Source organism: Pan paniscus, chromosome 9 (genome assembly GCF_029289425.2).
Source record: "Pan paniscus chromosome 9, NHGRI_mPanPan1-v2.0_pri, whole genome shotgun sequence".
Classification (NCBI taxonomy): domain Eukaryota; kingdom Metazoa; phylum Chordata; class Mammalia; order Primates; family Hominidae; genus Pan; species Pan paniscus.
In genome coordinates, this window is record NC_073258.2 from 8,966,886 (window position 1) to 8,988,880 (window position 21,995).

General features: G+C 45.7%; 2 protein-coding genes across 6 annotated transcripts in view; one reads left to right on the plus strand and one right to left on the minus strand.

Moving 5' to 3' along the window:
* Positions 1–21,995, minus strand: part of RRP8 (ribosomal RNA processing 8) — a 106,954-nt gene that overhangs the window by 32,981 nt on the left and 51,978 nt on the right. The window contains exon 8 of one of the 5 annotated variants that reach the window (XR_611885.6): positions 15,252–15,362. The exons of the other annotated variants lie outside the window; for them this stretch is intronic. The gene's annotated coding sequence lies outside the window, so the exon portion shown is untranslated. Of the gene's footprint in view, positions 1–15,251; positions 15,363–21,995 lie in introns of those variants that run through there. 5 annotated transcript variants of the gene reach the window in all.
* Positions 1–21,995, plus strand: part of DNHD1 (dynein heavy chain domain 1) — a 74,802-nt gene that overhangs the window by 32,553 nt on the left and 20,254 nt on the right. The window contains exons 13-25 of the mRNA XM_055095168.2: positions 3,227–3,384; positions 3,881–4,006; positions 4,097–4,373; positions 8,579–8,706; positions 8,808–9,006; positions 9,417–9,511; positions 10,099–10,306; positions 14,343–14,468; positions 14,796–14,893; positions 15,014–17,900; positions 18,097–18,274; positions 18,444–18,636; positions 18,879–19,167. Coding sequence (XP_054951143.2) covers positions 3,227–3,384; positions 3,881–4,006; positions 4,097–4,373; positions 8,579–8,706; positions 8,808–9,006; positions 9,417–9,511; positions 10,099–10,306; positions 14,343–14,468; positions 14,796–14,893; positions 15,014–17,900; positions 18,097–18,274; positions 18,444–18,636; positions 18,879–19,167 — 4,962 coding nt within the window. The remainder of the gene's footprint in view (positions 1–3,226; positions 3,385–3,880; positions 4,007–4,096; positions 4,374–8,578; positions 8,707–8,807; positions 9,007–9,416; positions 9,512–10,098; positions 10,307–14,342; positions 14,469–14,795; positions 14,894–15,013; positions 17,901–18,096; positions 18,275–18,443; positions 18,637–18,878; positions 19,168–21,995) is intronic.

Sequence of the window (21,995 nt, forward strand, 5' to 3'; positions counted from 1 at the left end):
AACAGTATGATTTCTACTCTGCTGTGACTGTTTCATGTTAGCAAGGGACACCCTAAAAGGTGGTCTTTCCCAAAGTTCTATGTGGAAAGTGGGGCTCAAGACCATTCTACTATCCATTTTCTCCTCAACCCATCTCAGGTTCCCTCCTCTTGCCACTTCTACCCCTACTAGTTCAACGCCCAATTGTTGGTATCCCTGGGTCTCTGAGAAATCTGGCTTATGACCTAGTCTTTTATCCTCTTTTCTTTCTGCCTTCCCATGGGAAGGATATCTCATGCTATTGTGTACTAGCTAGTGCCTCAGCCTAGGAGTTCGCCATAGAGAGGCTCACAATGGGGTAGATTTGGAAGCCAGTGATTTGTTCTTTTAGGAAATATGGAGGTTGTTCTCTTTCCTCACCTAGCCTCAAGGATGGCAATAGCCAATAGTATCTACTTCCTGTGAAGACTAGATTCTATGGGACCCATGGCTTCCCAGGCCTGCTTTCTTTATGAAGGTTAGAAGCCACTGGGGCCTGGAAAGAGTTTGCTTGTATGCCCTGCTTGCTTAGCCTTCCCTGTCTTGGCTCTCAACAGATGAAAGCACATGTATCATTAGGTATCCAATGGGCCACTAAAACTCCCTGCTCTTGTACAGGGGGTTCAGGCGGGCAAGGCAGGAACCGGGAGGACCTTTGATTGTTTTGTCTTCTCTCTGGCCGTGTTTTGGTCAGGCTTTACTTCACTGCTGCTGAGAAAGCTTATTGTTGTTCTAGTTTGTTAGCTTCTTGATCCTCAATCCAGGACCAACTAGTCTCTTTAAGAGGAGCAGGTGGAGAGAAATAAGCACTGGATTTAGAACCCTGTCTCTGTTTTTCACTTGCTTTGTAACTTCAGATTACTGTGTTTTAGTATCTTTATTTGTAAGCTGGGCATGATAACACAGTCACTCACAGGGTTATAGTAAGGATGATTAAGTGAGATATTATTTGCAATACTCTTAGCATTGAGTGTGGCATGCAGTAGGTGCTTAATATTTTTTTTCATTTCACCTTATCCCCTTGTATCTACTCTCATCCTTCTTGCTGATCTAATTTTATCTAACCCTCTGACTTAACTCTGTTGTTTCTCTTCTTCCTGAACTCCCTTGAACAACGAATGGCGTAGTTATACACTCTGATGAATCAGCTTCACCAGAAACTTGGGGTCACCCTTTACTCCTCCCTCTCCTTGACCTTACTACATCCAACCTGTCACCAAATCCTTGTCATTCTTCTGCCCCCTAAGTATCTCTTAAATCTGTTTTTATCCATCTCCAGCTTCTAATCCCAAGGAGTCCTGGTATTTTATCAATGCATTGCTCCTTTATACCATGCGGTGTCACTGTTGAGCTCCCATCTGCCTTCATCTGCCTGTTGCTACTGGTCCAAAGCAGCACCATAAAAAAACAAACAAACAAACAAAAAAACGTGGCAGCATTGCAATGGCCTAGTTACTGTTATGTTCCAAAGGGACAGTGTGAAAAAGGATGAGTTTAGATCTTCATGTTCTGTTTGATATAGGTTGTCCCTCAATAGGCTTCCTCTCAGCAGGTTTTCTTTCTTTTTTTTTTTTTTTTTTTTTTGAGACGGAGTCTCGCTCTGTCTCCCAGGCTGGAGTGCAGTGGCGCGATCTCGGCTCACTGCAAGCTCTGCCTCCCGGGTTCACGCCATTCTCCTGCCTCAGCCTCCCGAGTAGCTGGGACTACAGGCGCCCGCCATCGCGCCCGGCTAATTTTTTGTATTTTTAGTAGAGATGGGGTTTCACCGTGTTAGCCAGGATGGTCTCAATCTCCTGACCTCGTGATCCGCCCGCCTCGGCCTCCCAAAGTGCTGGGATTACAGGCGTGAGCCACCGCGCCCGGCCGCAGGTTTTCTTAATCTCAGGTCTTAGTACCCAGTCATCTTGGTTACCTCCTCCAAGTCTCTGAAAGTGACATACCCAGTATGTCTCAATTATCTGTCCCCCAAACTCACTATTTTACTTTCTAGTTGCAGAGATGCTAATAGAGGATCGGTCAGTTTACTTTGCACATAACATAAAATATATTTTTAAATACTTTTTATAAACATATATTTTTATGTTTACATTTATATTTATAACATAAACATGTTTATATTTAAAATATAATGAAGTGGAGCCATGCTGCCTGAGTCTGAATCCTTGCTCTGCCACTGTGTGATGTTGATCAAGTGACATAACCTCTCTGAGCTTCAGTTTGCTTATCTGTAAAATAATAGTATTTACTTCAAAGGGAATTTGTGAGGATAAAATATAATTAAAGTACTTGAAATAGTGTCTGGTATGTAGAAAGCACTCTATTTGGTGTACCATATTTCTATATTGTATTTTTCCTATTCTGTGCATATTTTAACATCTCTGAACTTTAAAGGTGTCTCATGATTGAAGATGTGTTAGAGTTTAGATGGCATCAGTTTTTTCTTTGTTAGTGGTATATAAAATAATGGTGCTTCTTACAACGAGATCTTAGATTTTATGAGGTATCATATGGGTGTTATCCCTGCCCTCTGAGATAATAAAGTTGTTCATACTGCCAAGGGCAGCTTCCAGGATTACTTTCTAGCCCCTTATCCACCTGAGACTTTCTTTACTTTAATCCTTAAAAACAAAAGGCAGATCATACTACCTTCTTGGTCCCCTTCTTCTAGAGCAAGGACAGTAAGACTCCAAAACCAGAATACTTTTATCTCTGCTAGGGTACTCTGCTATTCACAAACATGTCATTTCCATACTGTTGCACACACTGTTTCATCTTTTTGGAGAATTAATACTCAACACATCCAACTCCAGTGTTCCCTTCTCTGAAGGGGCCTTGCCCAGCCTTCTTAGGATACCCCCCGGCACCGCCACCTCTTAGCTATATTGGCTGAAGGCTCCAGGCACTCACAGTGGATTTATCACACTGATTTGTGATTGCTCATTTGTATGTCTGTCTCTGCCTCATATTATGAGCTTTTCAGGGTGGGGAAACTTTCTGTCTCATTCATTTGCTCTTGTCTACCAGTATAGAGCACAGTCCCCAGTGCATAGCAGCTGACTGGACATTGAGCAGGGATTCAACAAGCATTAAATGAGATAATTCATGGTCTGACCTGCCATTCAGCCTACTCCCACTCTGGACCACAGCACTGTCCCCAGCACCCCTTCTTTTTTATGCATCCCCTCACACCTTACTCTCCTGTCTCCAGAATCCAAGCTGAACAGCATAAGGAAGGACATTCTTGCACACGTGCAAAATGAGTGCTGGAACCTCAGTCAACAACTCATGACAGAGCTCACAGATTTCATGCATATCTTCCGAACCATCAACTCAGATATTCATGCCATCGCACAGTGCACCCAGAAGGTGGGCTCTCCCCATCCATCCTTCCCAGTTTATTCAGGGCCCATCCTGCTCAAAAGCTCAGCACACTCTCTTCAGGTCTCTGCTGAGCTCCCAGCAGGGCTTGATGCTCTTAAACTGTGCTCACCTAAGAGATCTACCCTTGCTAATTCTTACCCTGTCCATGTGGCCCTCAGGTTCCTCATGTCACAGGGAGGCCCTGGTGTGATGAGAGAGTTGTGCTCTCTGTGACAGTCAGATAGAAAATTGTTGCCTTGTCATCAAGGTAATGGGGTGGTGGGTGAGAAGTGGACCCTTCACCAGAGAGATCTGGGTCAGAGAGAGATTTGATCCCTCTGGAGAGATCCCTCAGGAGAGATTGCCCCTGATTCCAGTTGATTACAAGGCTGCAACTGGGTCTGGAGACTTCACTCCAAAAGGTGGGAGTTCCCCTTGGGGATGGGACCAAAGAGGTACATGGGGTTGTGGGGCTGCTGGTCTCATGCTGTAATTCCTGCAGTTGAATGAAGCCAATGAACAGTACGTCGAGCTGGAGGAGCGAATGGAATACGTACGGGCACTCCATGAACTCATCCGCAACCACTTTAGCCTCTTTAGTGCTGAGAATGAAGCACTGGACATCTCGGTGAGAAGGCAATTCGGGGAGTCACCCATCCCTCCCTGCCCTCCTCCCCCACAACCACATCTACTCCACTGCCCTCTGCTTGCCCCACAGCTTCTGGATATGTGGGAGGCATTTCAGTTTGAGAAAAGCCAGGCTTCAGAGTTCCTGCTCAGCAAGCGACATGCCATTATGCCCAAGCTGCAGCAGCTGATGGCAGCAGCATTGGCAGAGCTGGAAGGCCTGCTTGCGAAGGCCCTCTCCGGTCCCTTTATGGACCCCACACAAGATCAGAGGAGTACTGAGCACCAGCTCGTCTCCCTAGAGCGTCAGTTCCAGAACACAGTCAGCGACCTCAGTGAACTGCACCACGCCTATGCCATCTTCACTGGTACTGAGGATCCCCGCACCCTCCATTATCACTCTGTGATAGACCCTTCAACTGAAATAAGAGTTGGAACTCAGGGTTCTGTGTCCTGTATGACCCCAAGCAAGCCTTGGGAATCACACACCTTCATTGGTGTCTTTTATAAATGAAAATTTCAGGACAAAAACATCATATATTGACCATGGCAGGTGTTGTGCTTAGGGTGGGGGTATGGGGGCTCACAGTCTGATAAGGAAGGCAAACAAGTGAATGTTCCATCAGAATGTGATGGGGTCAGGGGCTGAAAGCACGTGCGGGAGAAATGTAAGTTCTCCTTATAGAACTTAGCCTTTTTGTAGCCCTGTTCAACACAGTCCTACACCGGGCAGCAGGCCCCAAATAAGAGTAGGTCTTGATGCTGTAGCAGATCACTTCCTCCAGCCAGTGTGGTATAGAGAGAGGCTACTGAGGGCCTCACTAACACACAGGAGGAGGCCAGGACAGAACTATTGGTCTCAATTCTTTCATACAGTAGTGCAGGTAAGCTGGTTCCCTTCTGTTCTTAAAGAACTCTGTGGGCTCTGGAAGGAGACCAGAGCAAATATAAGAGCCATTACCAAACAATTGAGGCAGGATCTCAGGCTAGAGTGCAGTTTCATGATCACAGCTCACTGCAGCCTCAGCCTCCCAGGCTCAAGCAATCCTCCCACCTCAGCCTCCTGAGGAGCTGGGACTACAGGTGTGTGCCACCATGCCTGGCTAATTTTTGTATTTTTTGTAGAGATGAGGACTCACTTTGTTGCTCAGGCTGGTCTTGAACTCCTGGACTCAGGCAGTCCTTCTGCCACAGCCTCCCAAAGCACTGGGATTACAGGTGTAAGCCACTGCGCCTGGCCTTCCTTCCAGAATTCTTATATGTATGTTGGATTTACTTAATCTCTCTCACTCATTGCTTTTATCTTCTTTATCATCACTCATTCCTTTATTCTTTTTCTCTGAGTTCTGGAAAAATGTTGTGAGCTTGTTTTATAAGCTTCCATTTCCTATGGTATCACTTTGTATTTCTATTGCATTTTAAAACACACATTTTGCATGTGTATGCATGCTTATGTACACATGTATACGCATGTAACTGTGTGTTTATGTGTATATACATGTGCACATATTTGCTATCTCTATCTGCTGAAGAGGACATGAAGCAAAGAAACCCCAGTAGCAAGAAGCCACATTGTGCTCAGGTCTTAGTTTCTAATACCATTCCCCATTAAAAGGAACCAGAGCGCCTTAGAGAAATGGATGATTCCAGGGCTGTGGCAGGGTAGGTACAAGATGAACCTAAAGTGTCGTTTTATACCAGAAAGTAAGAAAGTATTAAAGTGTTTTAAAAAGTGATGGGAGCATATCACAAGGATTCAGAAGGGATACCAACTGGCTAAATCTGGAACAATTTGATCACCAAAGTAAGTACAATAATAAATTCTAAGCTATTGAAGTAAAGGCATTTATTATGCATAGTAATAATAAATAGATAAATCAATGAGAGAGAAATGAGGACTCATGCTTACAGTAAAATGCCAGGAGCTGACTGGTAAATGTGGAAGGAAGGCTGGAGTGGGAAAATTATTATTTTGCAACCATCATGGTAATTACCAGATCAGATAAGGATCAACAGATGCCAAATCTAGGGCAAATTTGATGAGGAGCAGAATATTTGCACTGTCTTAGAGAGTTTCTCCCAGAGATCACTTATTTGTTGTAAAAAAAAAAAAAAAAGAAAAAGAAAAAGAAACAACAATTAGCGGAGAAATCAGACAATAATTTGACCAGGTGATTAAAAATTAACATCACCAATGAAGGACATAGGGACATCATCTGCCTTCGGATGTGATACTGGAGAAGGATACAATATCACTTATGTAGTAGTCCAGCTGAGAATAAGTATCATTTTTAAAAACCATAAAAACACAACATGAGGAACTTTCTATGAACAAAAAAATGGCAAAAGGGGACTGTATACTTCAAAGATGTCTGTTACAAAAGAAAGAAAGGCTATGGAAATGTTTCAGATTAAAAGAAACTAAGAGACATGACAAATGCAGTGCTTGACCCTGGACCAGATGCTATAATTGAGGCAAAAAATGCAATCTAGGACATTATTAGGTCAACTGACAAAACTGAAATATGGACAGTAGATTAAAATATTGTATCAATATAATATATGAAATTTGGAATTGCACTGTGGTTATATAAAAGAATATCCCTACTCTTAGGAAATGCATACTTGCGTATTTATGTAACTTGCCCTTAAATAGTTCAGAAAAAAAAATTGTGTGTATATGTGCATACACATGCCCATGCACAGAGCATGTGAATGCAAATGATAAAGCAAATGGGTAAAATGTCAACAAAAGGCAAAGATAAACAGTATAGATATATATCTATACCTATGGAAGATAGAAGGTACACAGCTTTTTTTTTTACTACTTTTTATTACAACTTTGAAGATTGGAACTCATTTTCAGATAAAAAGTTTTAAAATGCATGGAAATTATCAAGTAGATATCACAAAATGTCCGTCAAAGGACATTTGCTCTTAATCCCCAGTTTGTCTTTATCTTTTCATGTGTTTGGAGATATCACCTCTGCTCTTTCTTACAGATGAAGTTGTTTATTTGTCCAATATTTGATGTTGAAACAACTGCTGTCAAAGATTGTATGGGACTCTAGCCATATCTTTGAGTTTAGACAAAGACTGGAAGAGTTTAGATTTACTGTCATTTTACTTTTTGTCAGATCAGAGCTTTGATAGCCTAGTGATTCCAGCTTTTTAATACTCTGAGATCTCCAAAATGGATGATGTGCACGTGTAAGATGCATGAGGCCCAGCATTTGGGTGTGACTCTATCACTTGTTGTCCCACTCAAGAAAGTAAACTGGAGTTCAAGTTAATGAGATATCTGTTGTCTTTTAAGTAAATTGCAAACCTCGATATTATAATTATTGTTAATTATAAATTCCTATTGACACTTATCTCACAACTGACTGTAAGTAACTGATTAAGAACTAATGTAGTACCCTGTGAGATGAAGGGGTGGAGGATAATGGCCGGAGGTAAACATGACAGGTCCTCTATGTGGGCCAGATCTTTTTTATATTCATCTTGCTGAACTTTCTTTTGGGCTGACAGTTCATTCGCTCATTCATTCATTCATTCATTCAACACATATTTGTTGAGAGACTGCTGTGTACACTAGGCTTGAGGTACATCAGTGAACAAATGATAAAACGCTTTTCTTAATGGACCCAAACTTCTAGTTGGGAGAGAAAGACAATAAACAATGATGATAACCAAATTCTGTAGTATATAAGAAAGTGATAAGTGATAGAGAAAAAAAAAAATAGAACAGAGTAAGAGGGGTTGAAAATGCCAGGAAGGGTAGCTAGGAATTTTTAACCAGATAGCCTGCATAGGCCTCATTAAGAAGGTGCTGTCCGGCTAGGCGCGGTGGCTCATGCCTATAATCCCAGCACTTTGGGAGGCCGAGGCGGGCGGATCATGAGGTCAGGAGTTCGAGACAAGCCTGGCCAACATAGTGAAACCCTGTCTCTACTAAAAATACAAAAATTAGCCAGACATGGTGGTGTGCGCCTGTATTCCCAGCTACTTGGGAGGCTGAGGCAGGAGAATCACTTGAACCCGGGAGGCAGAGGTTGCAGTGAGCCGAGATCACGCCACTGCACACCAGCCCAGGTAACAGTGCAAGACTCTGTCTCAAAAAAAAAAAAAGAAGATGCTGTTTGCTTGAACAAGGACTTGAAGCTGGTGAGGGCATGAGCCATGTGATTCTCTGAAGGAAGAGTGTTCCAGAAAGAATAGACTGCTAGTCAAAGGCCCTTAGCAGGAGGGTGCATATCTGGTGCATCTCAGCCATGGTAAAGAGTCCAGTGTCACTAGAATGGAGTGGATGAGATGGAGACTAATTAAAGAGGAACTCTTCCCTTTCACTGCCGTCACATTTTCCCAGATGGTCTTTCCTTGGAATAACTGTTCCTTGGATTAACCCCACCTCCATTGTTGAGCCAAACAATTTGGAACTCCACCTCCCCAACCCCCAACCATCACTTTCTGGACCCTACCTGCTGTCATTATGGGCTCTTGACTGATCATTCCACCACCCCCCTCCCAACACTGCAAGTAGCCCAGGTCTCAAGTCAGCCCTTCCCCACAGAGGATGAGACTCCTGTGCCCTTGCCAATCTGTGGGACACGTCCTATTGTGCAGCAGCAGCGCATATGGCACCTGTACCGAGTCATCTCCGAAAACATCAGCGAGTGGAAGTGCATGGCTTTTGCCAAGGTGCTGACACCCTTCCTTGGAGCTCTTGACTGGGAGTGGAGGACTACAGTGGTGGGGGAGGGGAAGAGTCTCAAGCTGACAGTGAGCCCTTCTCCCTGCAGTTCAGCCCAGCTATGGCCCAGGAGAAGACAGAGGGCTGGCTGACAGAGGCAGCACGGATGAGCACAACCCTGGAGCTGCACAGCCCCGTGCTGCAGCACTGCATGCGCATCCTGGGGGAGTTTCGCAGCTACCTGCCCCTGCTCACTAAGCTGGGCAGCCTCCACCCACAGAGCCTCAACTGCCAGTGTCTCCTGCGTGGTATGTTTGGTTAATGTCAGAGGAGGGGGAAAGGGAAACATGTGAGGTTAGAGCGATGCAGCAACTCAGTTTCCTGCTGCTCCTGCTGGAAACACCTTTCCTCCCCAAGTTTCTCCCTACCTTTCCCACATATTTCAATTTCTTTTCCTTAACTGGGACAAAAATTTTTAACTTCCCTTACTACCTCCTCTCTGCTGATGGTGGCTGGGCTTGGGCTGGGGCCTTAGCTCTGGGCTCTGAGTTGTGCTCTAGACCTTGGGTTCTAAGCTGTTGGCTCTGTGTTGTGCTCTGAGATCTGCTATCTGGGGTCTGAGCTGGGCTGGGCTGGGCTGGGCTCTGGGATATGGGATATGGGTTGGACTCTGCCACACATACTGGGTGTTGCTCTGACTTGTTTTCTCTACCTCCAGCCCTTGGGCTGGGCAGTCTCCAAACTATAGAACTCCTAACGCTGGGCCAGCTGCTTGCTTATCCACTGCTGGAGTTTGCAGATCGAATCAACCAGGTGGGGCCCTCAGTACAGGGGTGAGGGAGGTGGTCCAAAGCCAGGACCTGTAATAAAGCCAGTCAAGGCCCAGCAGTCCCTTTAGACAAAAGGGTGGTGGGTGTTTGGCATGTGATTTAATGTGGGGTTGAGACTGCTAACCTGCCTGAAGGGCAGGAACAGTTTCTTTAAGTCTCCAGATGGGGATCTCTTGTGTGATTCCAGACTCCCAGTGACTGAGAGTATGTCCCTGATGGGGGAAGGAAGTGGGTGGCAGCCCCGAAGTTGTGGGCACACAGAATGGCAGGTGCCCCCCAACACCTGTCTTGTCCCCAGAGGGTGCGAGCTGACTGAGGTATTTGCTCAGTTGGAGCCTTGCAAAAGTGGGTGGGGGTTCCAAAGCAGTGGCCCTGGGGCAAGGTAGTTAGATGCTGCCGATGGCCTATCTTTGAAGCCTGATGGTCCCACTCTCCCTTCATCTCTGAGACCTCCACTCTCCTGAGCCCTGGCCCTTGAGTTCTGCCTCAGATCCAATCCCCAAGTCCCAGCTCCAAGCCTGTCCCCGAAGCAGTTACCCAATCCTGCTTCCTGAGACCCAGCTGTTCCAGGTCTGGCAGAATGAAAATGAACGAATTCATGCCCAAGAGACTATACGGCGGTTGCAGCGGTACTGGGAAGTGCGCCAGCTGCGCCTGCTCAACTTCATCCTGCATGTACCCTACGAGCCCCCAGCCTCAGAGCGCTCCAAGAGGCAGGTGCTCCGCAGCCCCCAATGGGAGGTAGTGGACAAAGATAGTGGCACCTTCATCCTCTCAGGTGAGACCCAGACCTAGTGACCTAGTGAAAGCCCCCTGCTGGGGGCCATTTTCATCCACCATATCCATCAAGGCCTGCCAGATCTGATTCTCTAGCCAGGGCCCCATCCTTACTAGACAGCCTAAGACATTAGTCTGTTCTGAGACAGTGTCTTCCATGTAGCCCCCCTACTGTCTTAATCTCCTTGGGATCCCCTTCCCCTCACCCATCTCTACTCAATGCCTGGGTCCTTCAGCAAAGGTCCTCCCCTTTCTGGGTACCCTCAGAAATTCCTCATAGTTATCTACACCTTTCAATGCTCTGTCCTCTAGATTGCACTCTGCTGTCTGATTTTATACCTTATTCATTAATTCATTTCTTTATTCTCTCCCTCATCAAACCTGCCTCCTCTGTGCTAAACACAGGAGACCTTGAGACTTACAGACAGTATCCCTGTCCCTCAGAAATTTCTGAGTCCAGTGAGAGACAGACAATACTATAGGGATAAACACAATGGAGCACCTTACTGAGGGCAGTAGAATCTCAGAGAGAGGACCAGCTCAAAGAACCAGAGAGAGAATTAGAGAAGTCTTCTTTAGGCAGAGGCCTTATACTGACTTTTTGAAGGAGTAAGAGTTTGCCAAACTTGCCGGGTGAGAAGGGCAGACCAGACAAAGGGAACAGCATTTACATAAGCATCCAAGATGATATAGCTAGGGCATTGCCAATAGAGGAGAATTTTCTTATTCAACGCAACTAGAACCCAGTTGGTGAATCCAAAAAACTAATGATGCATACATAGTTTAAGATTTTTATTTTAGCTTAAAATACATACATGTACATATATTTACTAACGTTTTAACCTAATGACAAGAGCTTTTGTTTGATTTGATAGTTCCTCACTGCTTTTCTTGCATTAATGTATTGTCTACTATTTCTGCTTTCACTTTCTGCAAAGTTGGGCAGCAACATGAAGACACTTTTAAAGTCCTTATGAAGGGAAGGGCCTTAGCTGCAGAAGCTGGGCACTGTGTGGAGAGAGGGAGGTGGGGAGAGGACTTCCAAGGAGATTAAGACAGTATGGGAGTTACATAGAAGACACTGTCTCTATGTGACTTTTCCAGGTTTTTATTATAAGTTCCCAATTTATAAAAATTGACTTGCCTATACCTAATAGCATATGTTTAATCAGTTTGCCTTTACTGAAGCTTTCTGTGGTTTCCATAGAAACAGCAACTTTCCCCCCACCAATGTGTCAGTGGTTGTTACAATATTAGATTCAACTCTTTACTTAAAATCACAACATAACTCACATAAATAGATGTGCAAACACACTCTTATTCTTAGTGCGCACACACTTTAACTAGTGGAAGCAAAAATGTTTGGGTCTTCTAAAGAATAGCTTGAAATCTGCGAGTTTCAGTTCAGTTAGGGCTTTAGTCAGTATATTTGATGGTAAGAATGGGGAGCATGAATAAAAGAGCTTCTATTGCTCTGTGGCTGGATCCCAAAGAATAGTGGAGGAGGGGATGGAGCAGATGGAACTGGAGAGGATCAGATCATGCAAAGTCTTGTGGGCCACATTAATAATTTACTCAATAACATGAAAACAATAGAGGGTCACTGCATGTTTTTTGTGGGTAGTAACATAATTAGATTTTAGTTTAACAATATCATTCTGGTTTCAATATGGAGAATGGATCGAAGGGAGGCAAGGAATGGAAATTGAAAGATCAGTTAAGGGATGACTGGTATAACCCAAGTGAAAAATAATAGTGGTCTAGATGAGGATAGCAGCAATGGGGAAAGAAAAGTGGGTGGACTCAAGCTAGGTAGAAGTCAACTAGGCAAGATGTGTAACTGGTCCAACTTCTGCATAGAGGAGAATGTAGGTCCTTTCCATTCTAATATAGATGTTCCTTATTATTACCCAAATTCTTTATCCTTATCACCTCTTTATATCCAGTATTTGGTTAGGGGTGCCTTTTCCAGCCATTTGCAGCACATTGATAAATGGCACCCAGCCCCCTTGTTCACATCGCCCTTATTAAGGACTCTTAAGTTTTGGTGTGGACTGACACAAAGGCTGGATGTCTGCAGTTAACATTTGCACCAAGATTGAAAGGAGATTGTCTTCCCACTTTTGTCCTGAGCACATTTTATGCTAATCCATTTGCCCATCTCTGACCCTGGTTCCACACTTTGCCAATCTGCTCCTACTTGATCTCTACCACTTTTCTGCCTCATCCTTAGATTTCTCTGCTACTAAAAGTAATAAATAAAAATTCATAGTACAAAGTAAAGGCTCTGGATAATCTGGGCCTTGGGATGCCTGTGGGCATAATTTCAGATACCAGCCTGGGTCCTGCCAGTCTTTCCTGAGCTCACAGCCCTTCCTCCACCTTTGCTCCTTTTCAGTTTTCCCTTCTCTCTCTAAGCTAGCATTTGCACCAAGCACTTGTGTGGTTGAGGTTTCTCCCTATGGGTTCTCTCCTTTCTCTGTACCAGGCTTTCTTTTCCTGTTAACTCCGGGCATGTTAACCAAGGACCACATCTTTGTAGTGGCCACACACCATGAAGCTGGTGACTTCATTCACCCAAATAAACCCCAAATGATGGACTTGTTATATATTTAATTCTTACCTCAAGAAGATAGGTTGTTACAGGATTGGGCACACCTACAAATTATTAATCTCCCCTTTAGATTCTTAACCAAATGAGAACAAGGATATATATGAAAATGAAAGTATACTATCAGAACCATCACCCCCAAGGAAGTTTGTGCTTTTTATATATCATGTTGGCAGACACAGCTTGGATCTAGGTCAAGTGAGACTTCGTGCTACCTCGTCATAACCTTCCCCCAATTAATTGAGAACTTGAGGTCTGTGTGGATATGCAGAGGAAAGCTGAAGTACAGTTACGCAGGTAGCTGTGTAGAGGACTGTGGCCTGCCTCATATCCCACAGAGCATAAAAGATGGGCCTCTTTGCCTCCTCACATGGGGAAGAGTAAGGGAAGAAGATAGACAGAGGGGCTGAAAGCATTAGTCCAGTGCTGTTTTCTCTAGAGAGTGGAGTAAAAGTTTTGTGACTCTGAGAGCAGGATAATGAGTTTTCTTCCCACCAGGGATGTTTGGAGAGTCCTACATGTGTCTGAATAAACCTCCTTTCTTGATTCTTCTCATTTTTACCCCAATTAGTGTCCCTACCTCATTTCCAGCCCTAGTCTTACCAAGCACTTGGGGCATGAAGGGATAACTCTTTAAGCAGCACCAGGGAGCCAAGTACTAAGACTATGAGAGAAAAGTTTGTTCTCAGCTTCTCTACCAGGACCCCTTTTAAGACAGAATGGGCATTCTTGCTATAGAAATATTATGTAGGGTCCTGGAGCCATTCAGCCCTCTTCCCGGGCTAGAGGCTCTAGTTCTTACAAAGCACTTCCATGGAGTTAGGTGGATACTCATAGCAGCTAGTCAGGAAAATTAGCTGGCCTGGAGTCTGCCCACAGTGCCTTGGGAAAGGAGGAGCTTCTTCTCTCACCATTTTGAGACCCCAGTGCTTTACTGGCTCTACATATTGGCTGATGGAATCCTTAAAGGCAGAAAGGGCAGCTGGGCATGGTGGCTTACACCTGTAATCCCAGCACTTTGGAAGGCTGAGGTGGGTGGATCACCTGAGGTTGGGAGTTCGAGACCAGCCTGACGAACATGGTGAAACCCCGTCTCTACTAAAGATACAAAAAATTAGCCGGACATGGTGGCACACACCTGTAATCCCAGCTACTCAGGAGGCTGAGGCAGGTGAATTGCTTGAACCCAGCAAGCATAGTACAGTGAGCTGAGATCGTGCCATTGCACTCTAGCCTGGGCAACAAAGCGAGACTCTGTCTCAAAAAAAAAAAAAAAAAAAAAAAAAAAAAAGGGAAAGAAAAAGACAGAAAGGGCATCAGGGTCTCTGTAACTGCCTCTCCTGGAAGGTTCCCCTGGTCTGCTCTTCTCTCCCCCAGCCCCGGCCCTTGCCTCATCTGACTGCCAGTTCAGCTTTTTCTGTCTTAGATTACAGCAACCTGCAGGATTCCATCCAGGAAAGTCTTCAGGTGTTGTCCAAGATCTTGGCCATCGAAAAGTCAGGAGATTTAAACAAAATAGCTTTGGAGTGGGTGGCCATCATGCATGGCCTGGGTAAGTGCAGGCCTCTAGCCAGGCTGATGGGTGAGACCTGAGGCAGGATGTCCCAGAGGGATGGGGGTGAGAGGTGGAGGTTGGGTGGGAGAAGATATGAAGAACAGAGTGAGGACCTCCTTCAGGGCTGTTTCTTGGGATGAAGAGATCAGGTTTTTATTCACAGTGAAAGTGTTTTCTCCCTCAAGCAAGGTCCCTGAGTCCTGCTGGGCAGAGTATTTTGCTTGGGCTGGTGGGGTACCTGAGAGGTCAGGAGCAGGGTGGACTCCCCTGCAGAAGGTAGAACCCTAGTGTTTCCCACCAGCATTCCTCTGGCTGCTTACACAGGTGCCCTGCTGGAGGTGTGGCTGACTTTCCAGCAGAAGTGGATTTTTCTGAATAAAGTTCTGCATGAGATGAAGATCCAGTTTCCTAATGCTGACCTGGTAGGGAAGGGGGTTGAGGCAGAGAGGGCAAGAAGGGTTCCTGAATAGCAGGGCTCAGCGTGGGAAAGGGGAGCTGCCACTTCATATTGGCCCTCACTTTTATCCTCTCCCTCACCACAGAACTCTCGTTTCAAGGTCATGGATGACCAGTATCGAACCCTGATGCGCATCTCTGTAGCTGACCCCATGGTTCTGTCACTTGTAGTGCCCAGTGCCAAGAGGAGCCCTTACTTCCAAGGCCAGCAGCTGCAACAACTGCTGCAAGCAGGATCGGTGGAGCTGGAGGGCATCATCATGAGTCTGGAGAGCGTGCTCTATGGGGTGTGTGCTCACTTCCCCCGCCTCTTCTTCCTTAGTGACAGTGAGCTGGTAGCCCTGCTGGCTGCTCGACTGGAATCATGCGAAGCCCAGCTATGGGTACGACGCTGCTTTCCTCATGTGCATGCTGTGAGCTTCAGGTCTTGCCCAACTGGTGAGAAAAACACAGATGACTGGGAGTCAAGCCCAAACACACAGACTCAGGTGGAGGCACTTGCAGTGCTAGGGGCAGGTGGGGAGGAGGTGAAGCTGCAGGGTCCCCTTCTTCTGCATCCAGATCTCCCTAAGTGGCTGGCCTCTCTGGAGAAATGTCTGCGCTTGGCACTGGTGCACATGCTGCAGGGCTGTGTGGCTGCTCGCCTTGCTCGAGGCCCATCTCTAGGTGAGGCCCTCAAGCAACTGCCCAAGCAAAACAAGTTGTACCTGCAACTGTATGTCCAGCACTGGATCGACTTAGTTCAGGCCTTCCCATGGCAGTGTGTGCTGGTGGCAGAGGAGGTGGTATGGCGGGCCGAGATGGAGGAGGCTCTGCTTGAGTGGGGTACCCTGGCCATGGTCTCCATGCATATGCGCAAGCTTGAGGTACTGGTGAATTTTATGCGGGCCCAGAGGGCTTCCCAAGGTGGGCAGTCCCTGCCTTCTGTCCGCCAGACCAGCCTTCTCAGTGCCCTGCTGGTCATGGCAGTGACTCACCGGGATATAGCACAGCTGCTGGAACAGCACCAGGTCAGTGATCTCACAGACTTTCACTGGGTCCGCCAACTCAAGTATCACTTGGGTTCACCTCACATAATCCCCAAAAGCCCCCTACAGAGTCTTAAGACTATTGCATCTTCTGAACCCTCTCTGTCACCAGCGGCATGCTGGATAGATGTGCTAGGCAGGTCCTTCCTGTACAATTACGAGTATCTGGGACCTAGACTAGGGCCTCTACCCAGCCTACTGCCTGAACGGCCAGCCCTGGTACTATTATTGGCCCTAGAGGAGGTGGCCTGTGGGACCGTACTGGGTCCTAATGGTGTGGGCAAGAGAGCTATAGTGAACAGCCTGGCACAGGCCCTGGGCCGCCAGCTGGTGATGCTACCCTGCTCACCTCAGATAGAGGCTCAATGCCTGAGCAACTATCTGAATGGTGCCCTGCAGGGCGGTGCCTGGCTGCTGTTGGAGAAAGTTCATCAGCTGCCCCCTGGCTTGCTCTCTGCCCTGGGCCAGCGCCTGGGTGAACTGCACCACTTGTATGCCCCACTGTACCAGGAGGCTTCCCGAAACACAAGCACCATAGACCCCACCCAGCCCCAGCTCCTTGGCAGTAGCTTCTTTGAAAAACATCATGTGTCTATGCGCCTTGGCTATGGCTGTCTCCTGGTACTGCGTGCCCTGAGCTCTGCTGTGCCTGCCAACCTGCACCTGCTGCTGCGGCCTGTGGCATTGGCATTGCCTGATCTGCGGCAAGTGGCAGAGCTGACTCTGCTGGGTGCAGGGATGAGGGATGCCTTCCAGATGGCTACCCGCCTATCCAAATTCTTCTCTCTAGAGCGTGAGCTGGTGTCTGGGCCCCTGCCCTGCCGCCTGCCACTGCTCAAGCAGATACTGGAAGACACAATACGGACACTAAATGTGACCAAGGAGGAACCGAAGTGCCAGAAGCCTCGCAGCCTAGCTGCCATTGAGGAGGCTGCCCTACTGCATGCCCTACTGCGCTCACCACTGTTTAGCATTCTCAATGGGCTCCACCTGCACAACCTCCAAGGGCTGTTGTGTGCGCTTTTCCCTAGCGCCAGCCAAGTGCTGGCAGAACCTATGACTTACAAGCTGATGAAGCCACTGGTGGTGGAGGAACTGCAACAGGTAGGTCTGGATCCCAGCCCTGACATTTTGGGGTCCTTGGAACAGTTGAGCCAGGCCCTGAGCCGGGCCTCAGGCATTCTGCTCCTGGGCCCTGCAGGCAGCGGTAAGACCACTTGTTGGCACAGCTTATTTAAGATCCAGAATCGGCTGGCAGCCATGGAGGACACCTCAACCCAAGGCTGCCAGCCTGTGGAAATTACCCACCTGTACCCCAGTGGCCTCAGCCCCCAGGAGTTCCTGGGATGGCTAGAGGGCTCCTGCTGGCATCATGGCATCTTTCCCAAGGTACTTCGTGCAGCCGGTCAGTGTAACAACATGGGCCAAAAGAGGCAGACAGAGGAATCAATCGGGATCCAGCACTGGATAATATGTGATGGAGCCTCCAATGCTGCTTGGCTGGACTCCATCACTTGCCTCCTGAGTGAGCTTCCCCAGCTTAGTCTCCCCAGTGGACAGCAGATAGCACGACCCCCAGGCACCTTTCTCTTGATGGAGGTGGCTGACACAACAGGCATATCCCCCACAGTGGTAGGCTGTTGTGCCCTAGTCTGGTGTGGTGGAGAGCAGACTTGGCAGTGTATACTTAGTGCCCTGATGGCATCCCTTCCTTATGAGTACCACCTGCAGCACCGGACAGTCGCTGAGCTCAACCACATGGCTGAGGTTCTGGTGCCTGCAACATTGCGATTCCTCACCTGCCAAGGTGTCAGCTCTCTGCTGCAGGTACACGGGCAGCAGGCTGTTTGTGCAGGTGTGGCAGAAGTTACCAGCATGGCACGCATCTTGCATAGTCTGCTTGACCTCCACCTTCGCCTAAAGGAGGAGAAGGCCCCTGGCCCAGGTGGGAAGATGGACGGGCTGGTTTGAGAGAGATGGGGCCTTAAGGGTAGCTGGGGTATATAGCTGGAGCCTGGGGCGTGTGTTCTTTGGTGGATCTGGGCCAGGAGTGAAAAGTAATACTGTCAACCTTTTTTCTTTCTTTCACCTTCCACCTTTTTCTACTGGGGCTCCTATCGTGGCCATGGCAACTTTCACAGAGGACCTCAGCTATAGTGATCCTGTGGCCCAAAGCTTCAGGTCTTCAAAAAGCAGCTTTCTAAACCGGTCCCAGGTTGACAGTGACGATGTGCCAAATAAGTGCAGGGAACACTTGCTGGCTGTCAGCAGTTTTCTTTTTGCCGTGATCTGGGGCTTTGGAGCCCACCTTCCCTCCAGGTACCTACCAGGATGGGGGATGGGAGATGCAGAGGGCTGAGATGGACTGGCCCATGGAAGTAAAAACCCACATGACATCACTGTTAGGGTATGGTGGAGTATGTGAGTGTGTCATAAATGGAAGTGTTGTAACTGTCTGACGCTTTTGCCTGTGTGTCCATCTGAGCAGGTTCTGGCCCATCTTTGATACCTTCATAAGGGATTCTATTAGTCGCCTCTCCAACTACCCTGAGCCACCACCCTCAGCCTTGGTGTTTGATCTACATGTAAGCCCTGAAGATGGAACACTGGTCCCCTTCACTGGCCAATACCTGAGCAGCCACATCAAAGGAACTTTGGGCACCTTTCACCCTTCTATCCAGGTGTGAGGACAGTAAGGCAAGAGCTAGGGTTAGAACTTCAGGACTTATTTTAGGGGTAATCCATGTTCAAAGATCAGCTGAGGCCCACCTGCTCCCTTTCTTTGATATATTTTCACAATCACAAGAATACATGAAATATTTTCCAAGTACAGCTCTAGGAAAAGTCCCCTAGACTTTTATTTTCAGCTAGATTACTGTCTTATACTGGAGGTGCTGCAGTAAGTCCCACTTCTGTCTTGCAGACTGAACGGCTCTTGTATGTGGTGGACCTGCTTCTGTCAGGGGGACAGCCAGTGTTGCTGGCTGGAGAGGCAGCAACAGGGAAGTCAGCCTTTGTGGAGGTGCTGGTAGAGCCACATCACCCTTACATATACAGCCCCATCCACCCTGCCTTCAGTTCCTCCCACCTCCGTCTCCTGCTGAGCAGAGGAATCCAGGGCCAAACACAAGCCAGCCCACAGCCTGGGCATCACCAGGATTCTAAACCCTCCCTCCTCTTCTTGCTGGAGGATCTGCACCTAGCCACTTCTGGTGAGGAGCTGCGAAGAGGGAAGGAAGGAGCTACTGTCATCTCTTGAGACTATAAAATCCCTAGCAATATTCATTGACTCTCAAATATATGTCTGTAGATCTAACTTTAGTGTTCTGTTCTTAATATCTTCTCATTCTACATATGCTCCCTGAACAATCCCATCCACTCTCATGGCCTCATCTCTGCTTTGCTAAATCTCTGTCTCCAATCTCACTTCTTTTCTAAGCACCAGATCTGTCTATCCAGCTGTCTACTGTACGTCTCCACCTTGTTGTCCTGTTGGTACCTCAGACCCAACCCTGAGCTCATCATCTCCCCGCGGCCAAAATCTGCTCCTGTCTGTCCTCTTAGTTTCACCATCCAGCCAGTCGTGTAAGCCAGAAATCTTGTTGACATCTCATTCTCCTTCAGCAATATCCAGTCACCATGTCTTTTCAATCCTACCTCCTTCATATTTCTTGAATCTTTCCACTTATTTCCATGGTTCAGATGATCTTTACTTGGAAATCTGACAAATGCTCTTACGAAGCTTTCTGTGATGAGGCTTTCTTCTGTGTCCTCTTACACTCTCTCTAATTGGACTCAACAAGTCAGGCTTCCTCTAGACCCTGGGATTGCTGTCCTCTCTGCCTTCTCTATGTGGCTAAATTCTACTTATTATTTCTAAATTACCTAAGGCAGTAGCTTCTCCAGGAAGCCTGATCCATAGGCTCGGTTAGATATCCATCCTGTGCTCTGTACAATAATCTGTGATAACCATGATTTTATTATTGTATGCTTGCCTATCTGTCCCTTTCACCACACTTGGAGATTTATGAGAACAGAGAACAGAAATTTGTCTCATTCATTTTGATAGACCCAACAGGAAGTAAGTGCTCAATAAAAGTTTGTAGAAGACAAGATAACAAAGGAAAGGAGAAAAATCTTGATAAAAATTTGGGATATTGAAGTGTAAAGTTTCTAAAGTGGTATGCCTCTAGATGATGAGAGTTTCTAAATATGGCCATGGGATTGGGAAGTGAATTTTAGGTAGAGGTTGTTGGAGTCAAGGAAGTCAATAGGCTGAAGCATTGGATAGGCTATCCAGTTAAACCGCGAAGTCTCTTATGAGATGTAGAAAACTTGAACCAGATGTATTCATACTTAATAGCCGGTACAATTTATTGAATATCTACTATGTGCTCTATGATATGTCTGTGTCATCTTCAGTGCTCATAAAAGCCAAGTAAGATGGGGAATTTTTGCAATTCTTTTAAAGATGAAGAAACAGAGACAGAGATTTTAGAACTTGCCCAAGATACCCTAGCTATTAAGTGTCAGAACCAAGATTAAAATTCAAGTCTGTTTGGTTCCAAAACCTGTAGTTCCTTCCAGCTATATTATTTGGTCTTTGCAATGAATTTGCACAAAATTAGAGACAATAGAAGGAGTAAAGAGTGGTACAGTCAGATATATGAAGAGATTTCAGCTGAGAAGAGACTTCAGCAACATTGTAGAGTGAAGAATATTACTGCTGGCAGAATGTAAAAGGTGTCCTTGAGTGACAACCACCAAAACGTCCAGTATAAAATAAAAAATGAATAGACATGCCAACAAAAACCCCCAGAAAATAATGTGACCTGCTGTCAAGAAGAAGCAAGCAATAGAATAGAAACTGACCCTGAGATCTAGCTATATGCTGTCCAAAAGATGCACTTTAAATATAAAAACACAGATAGATTAAAAGAAGTTTTTAATGCAAAATATTTACTACAGAAATAGTTTGCATAAGGAAGTTGATGTGGCAATATTAATACCAAAGCACTTTAAGACAAAGGATATTACCAGAGATAGAAAAGGACATCTCATAATTGAAAGATTCAACTCATCAGAAAGACAAAAGTCTTATATGTGTCCACACCTAAAATAGACATTTAAGTATAGGGGAAAAAAGCCAATAGAAACAAAAGAGACATAGTAAATCTGAAATCATAGTAAGAAATTAATATGCCTCTCACAATAACTGATAAGACAAGGAGCAAGAAAGTATGGACATTAAAGATCTGAATAACACTAGCAACACACTGACATTTACAAAACATTATACTCACCAACTGCAAAATGCACCTTCTTTTCAAATGCACATGAAACATTCACCAAGATAGACCATATGCTGGGTTACAAAATAAGTCTCAACAAATTTCAAAGGATTAACATTTTAGATAATATTTTATCTGACCATAACAATACAAATATTGATAAGATGCCTAGAGAATTTCCAAATTCTTTAAAATTAAACAACACACTTCTAAATAATGTACCAAAAAAGAAATTACAAGAGAAATTAGAAAATGTTTTGAACTAAATAATAATGAAAACAAAACGTATCAAAATTTGTGAGATGCAACTAAAGGTTATAGCTTTAAATATCTATCTTAGAGAGAAAAGCTTGGAATCAATGACCTAAATTTTCAGCTTAAGACTCTAGAAAAAGAAGAGCAAGTTATACCCAAAGCAATGAAAAGGAAATCAATAATAAAGAACAGAGCAGAAATCAGTGAAATAGAAAAACATACAAACAATGGAGAATATCAACAAAGCCATATTTTGTTTCTTTGAAAAAGATAAAATTGACAATCGCCTATTAACACAAATCAAGAAATAAAAAGGAAAACATAAATTTTGAATATCAGGAATGAAAGAGGTTTTATTAAAGATATTTAAAAGGATAAAAAGGGAGCCAGGGCCGGGCACTGTGGCTTACGCCTGTAATCCCAGCACTTTGGGAGGCCAAGGAGGGCAGATCACGAGGTCAGGAGATTGAGACCATCCTGGCCAACATGGTGAA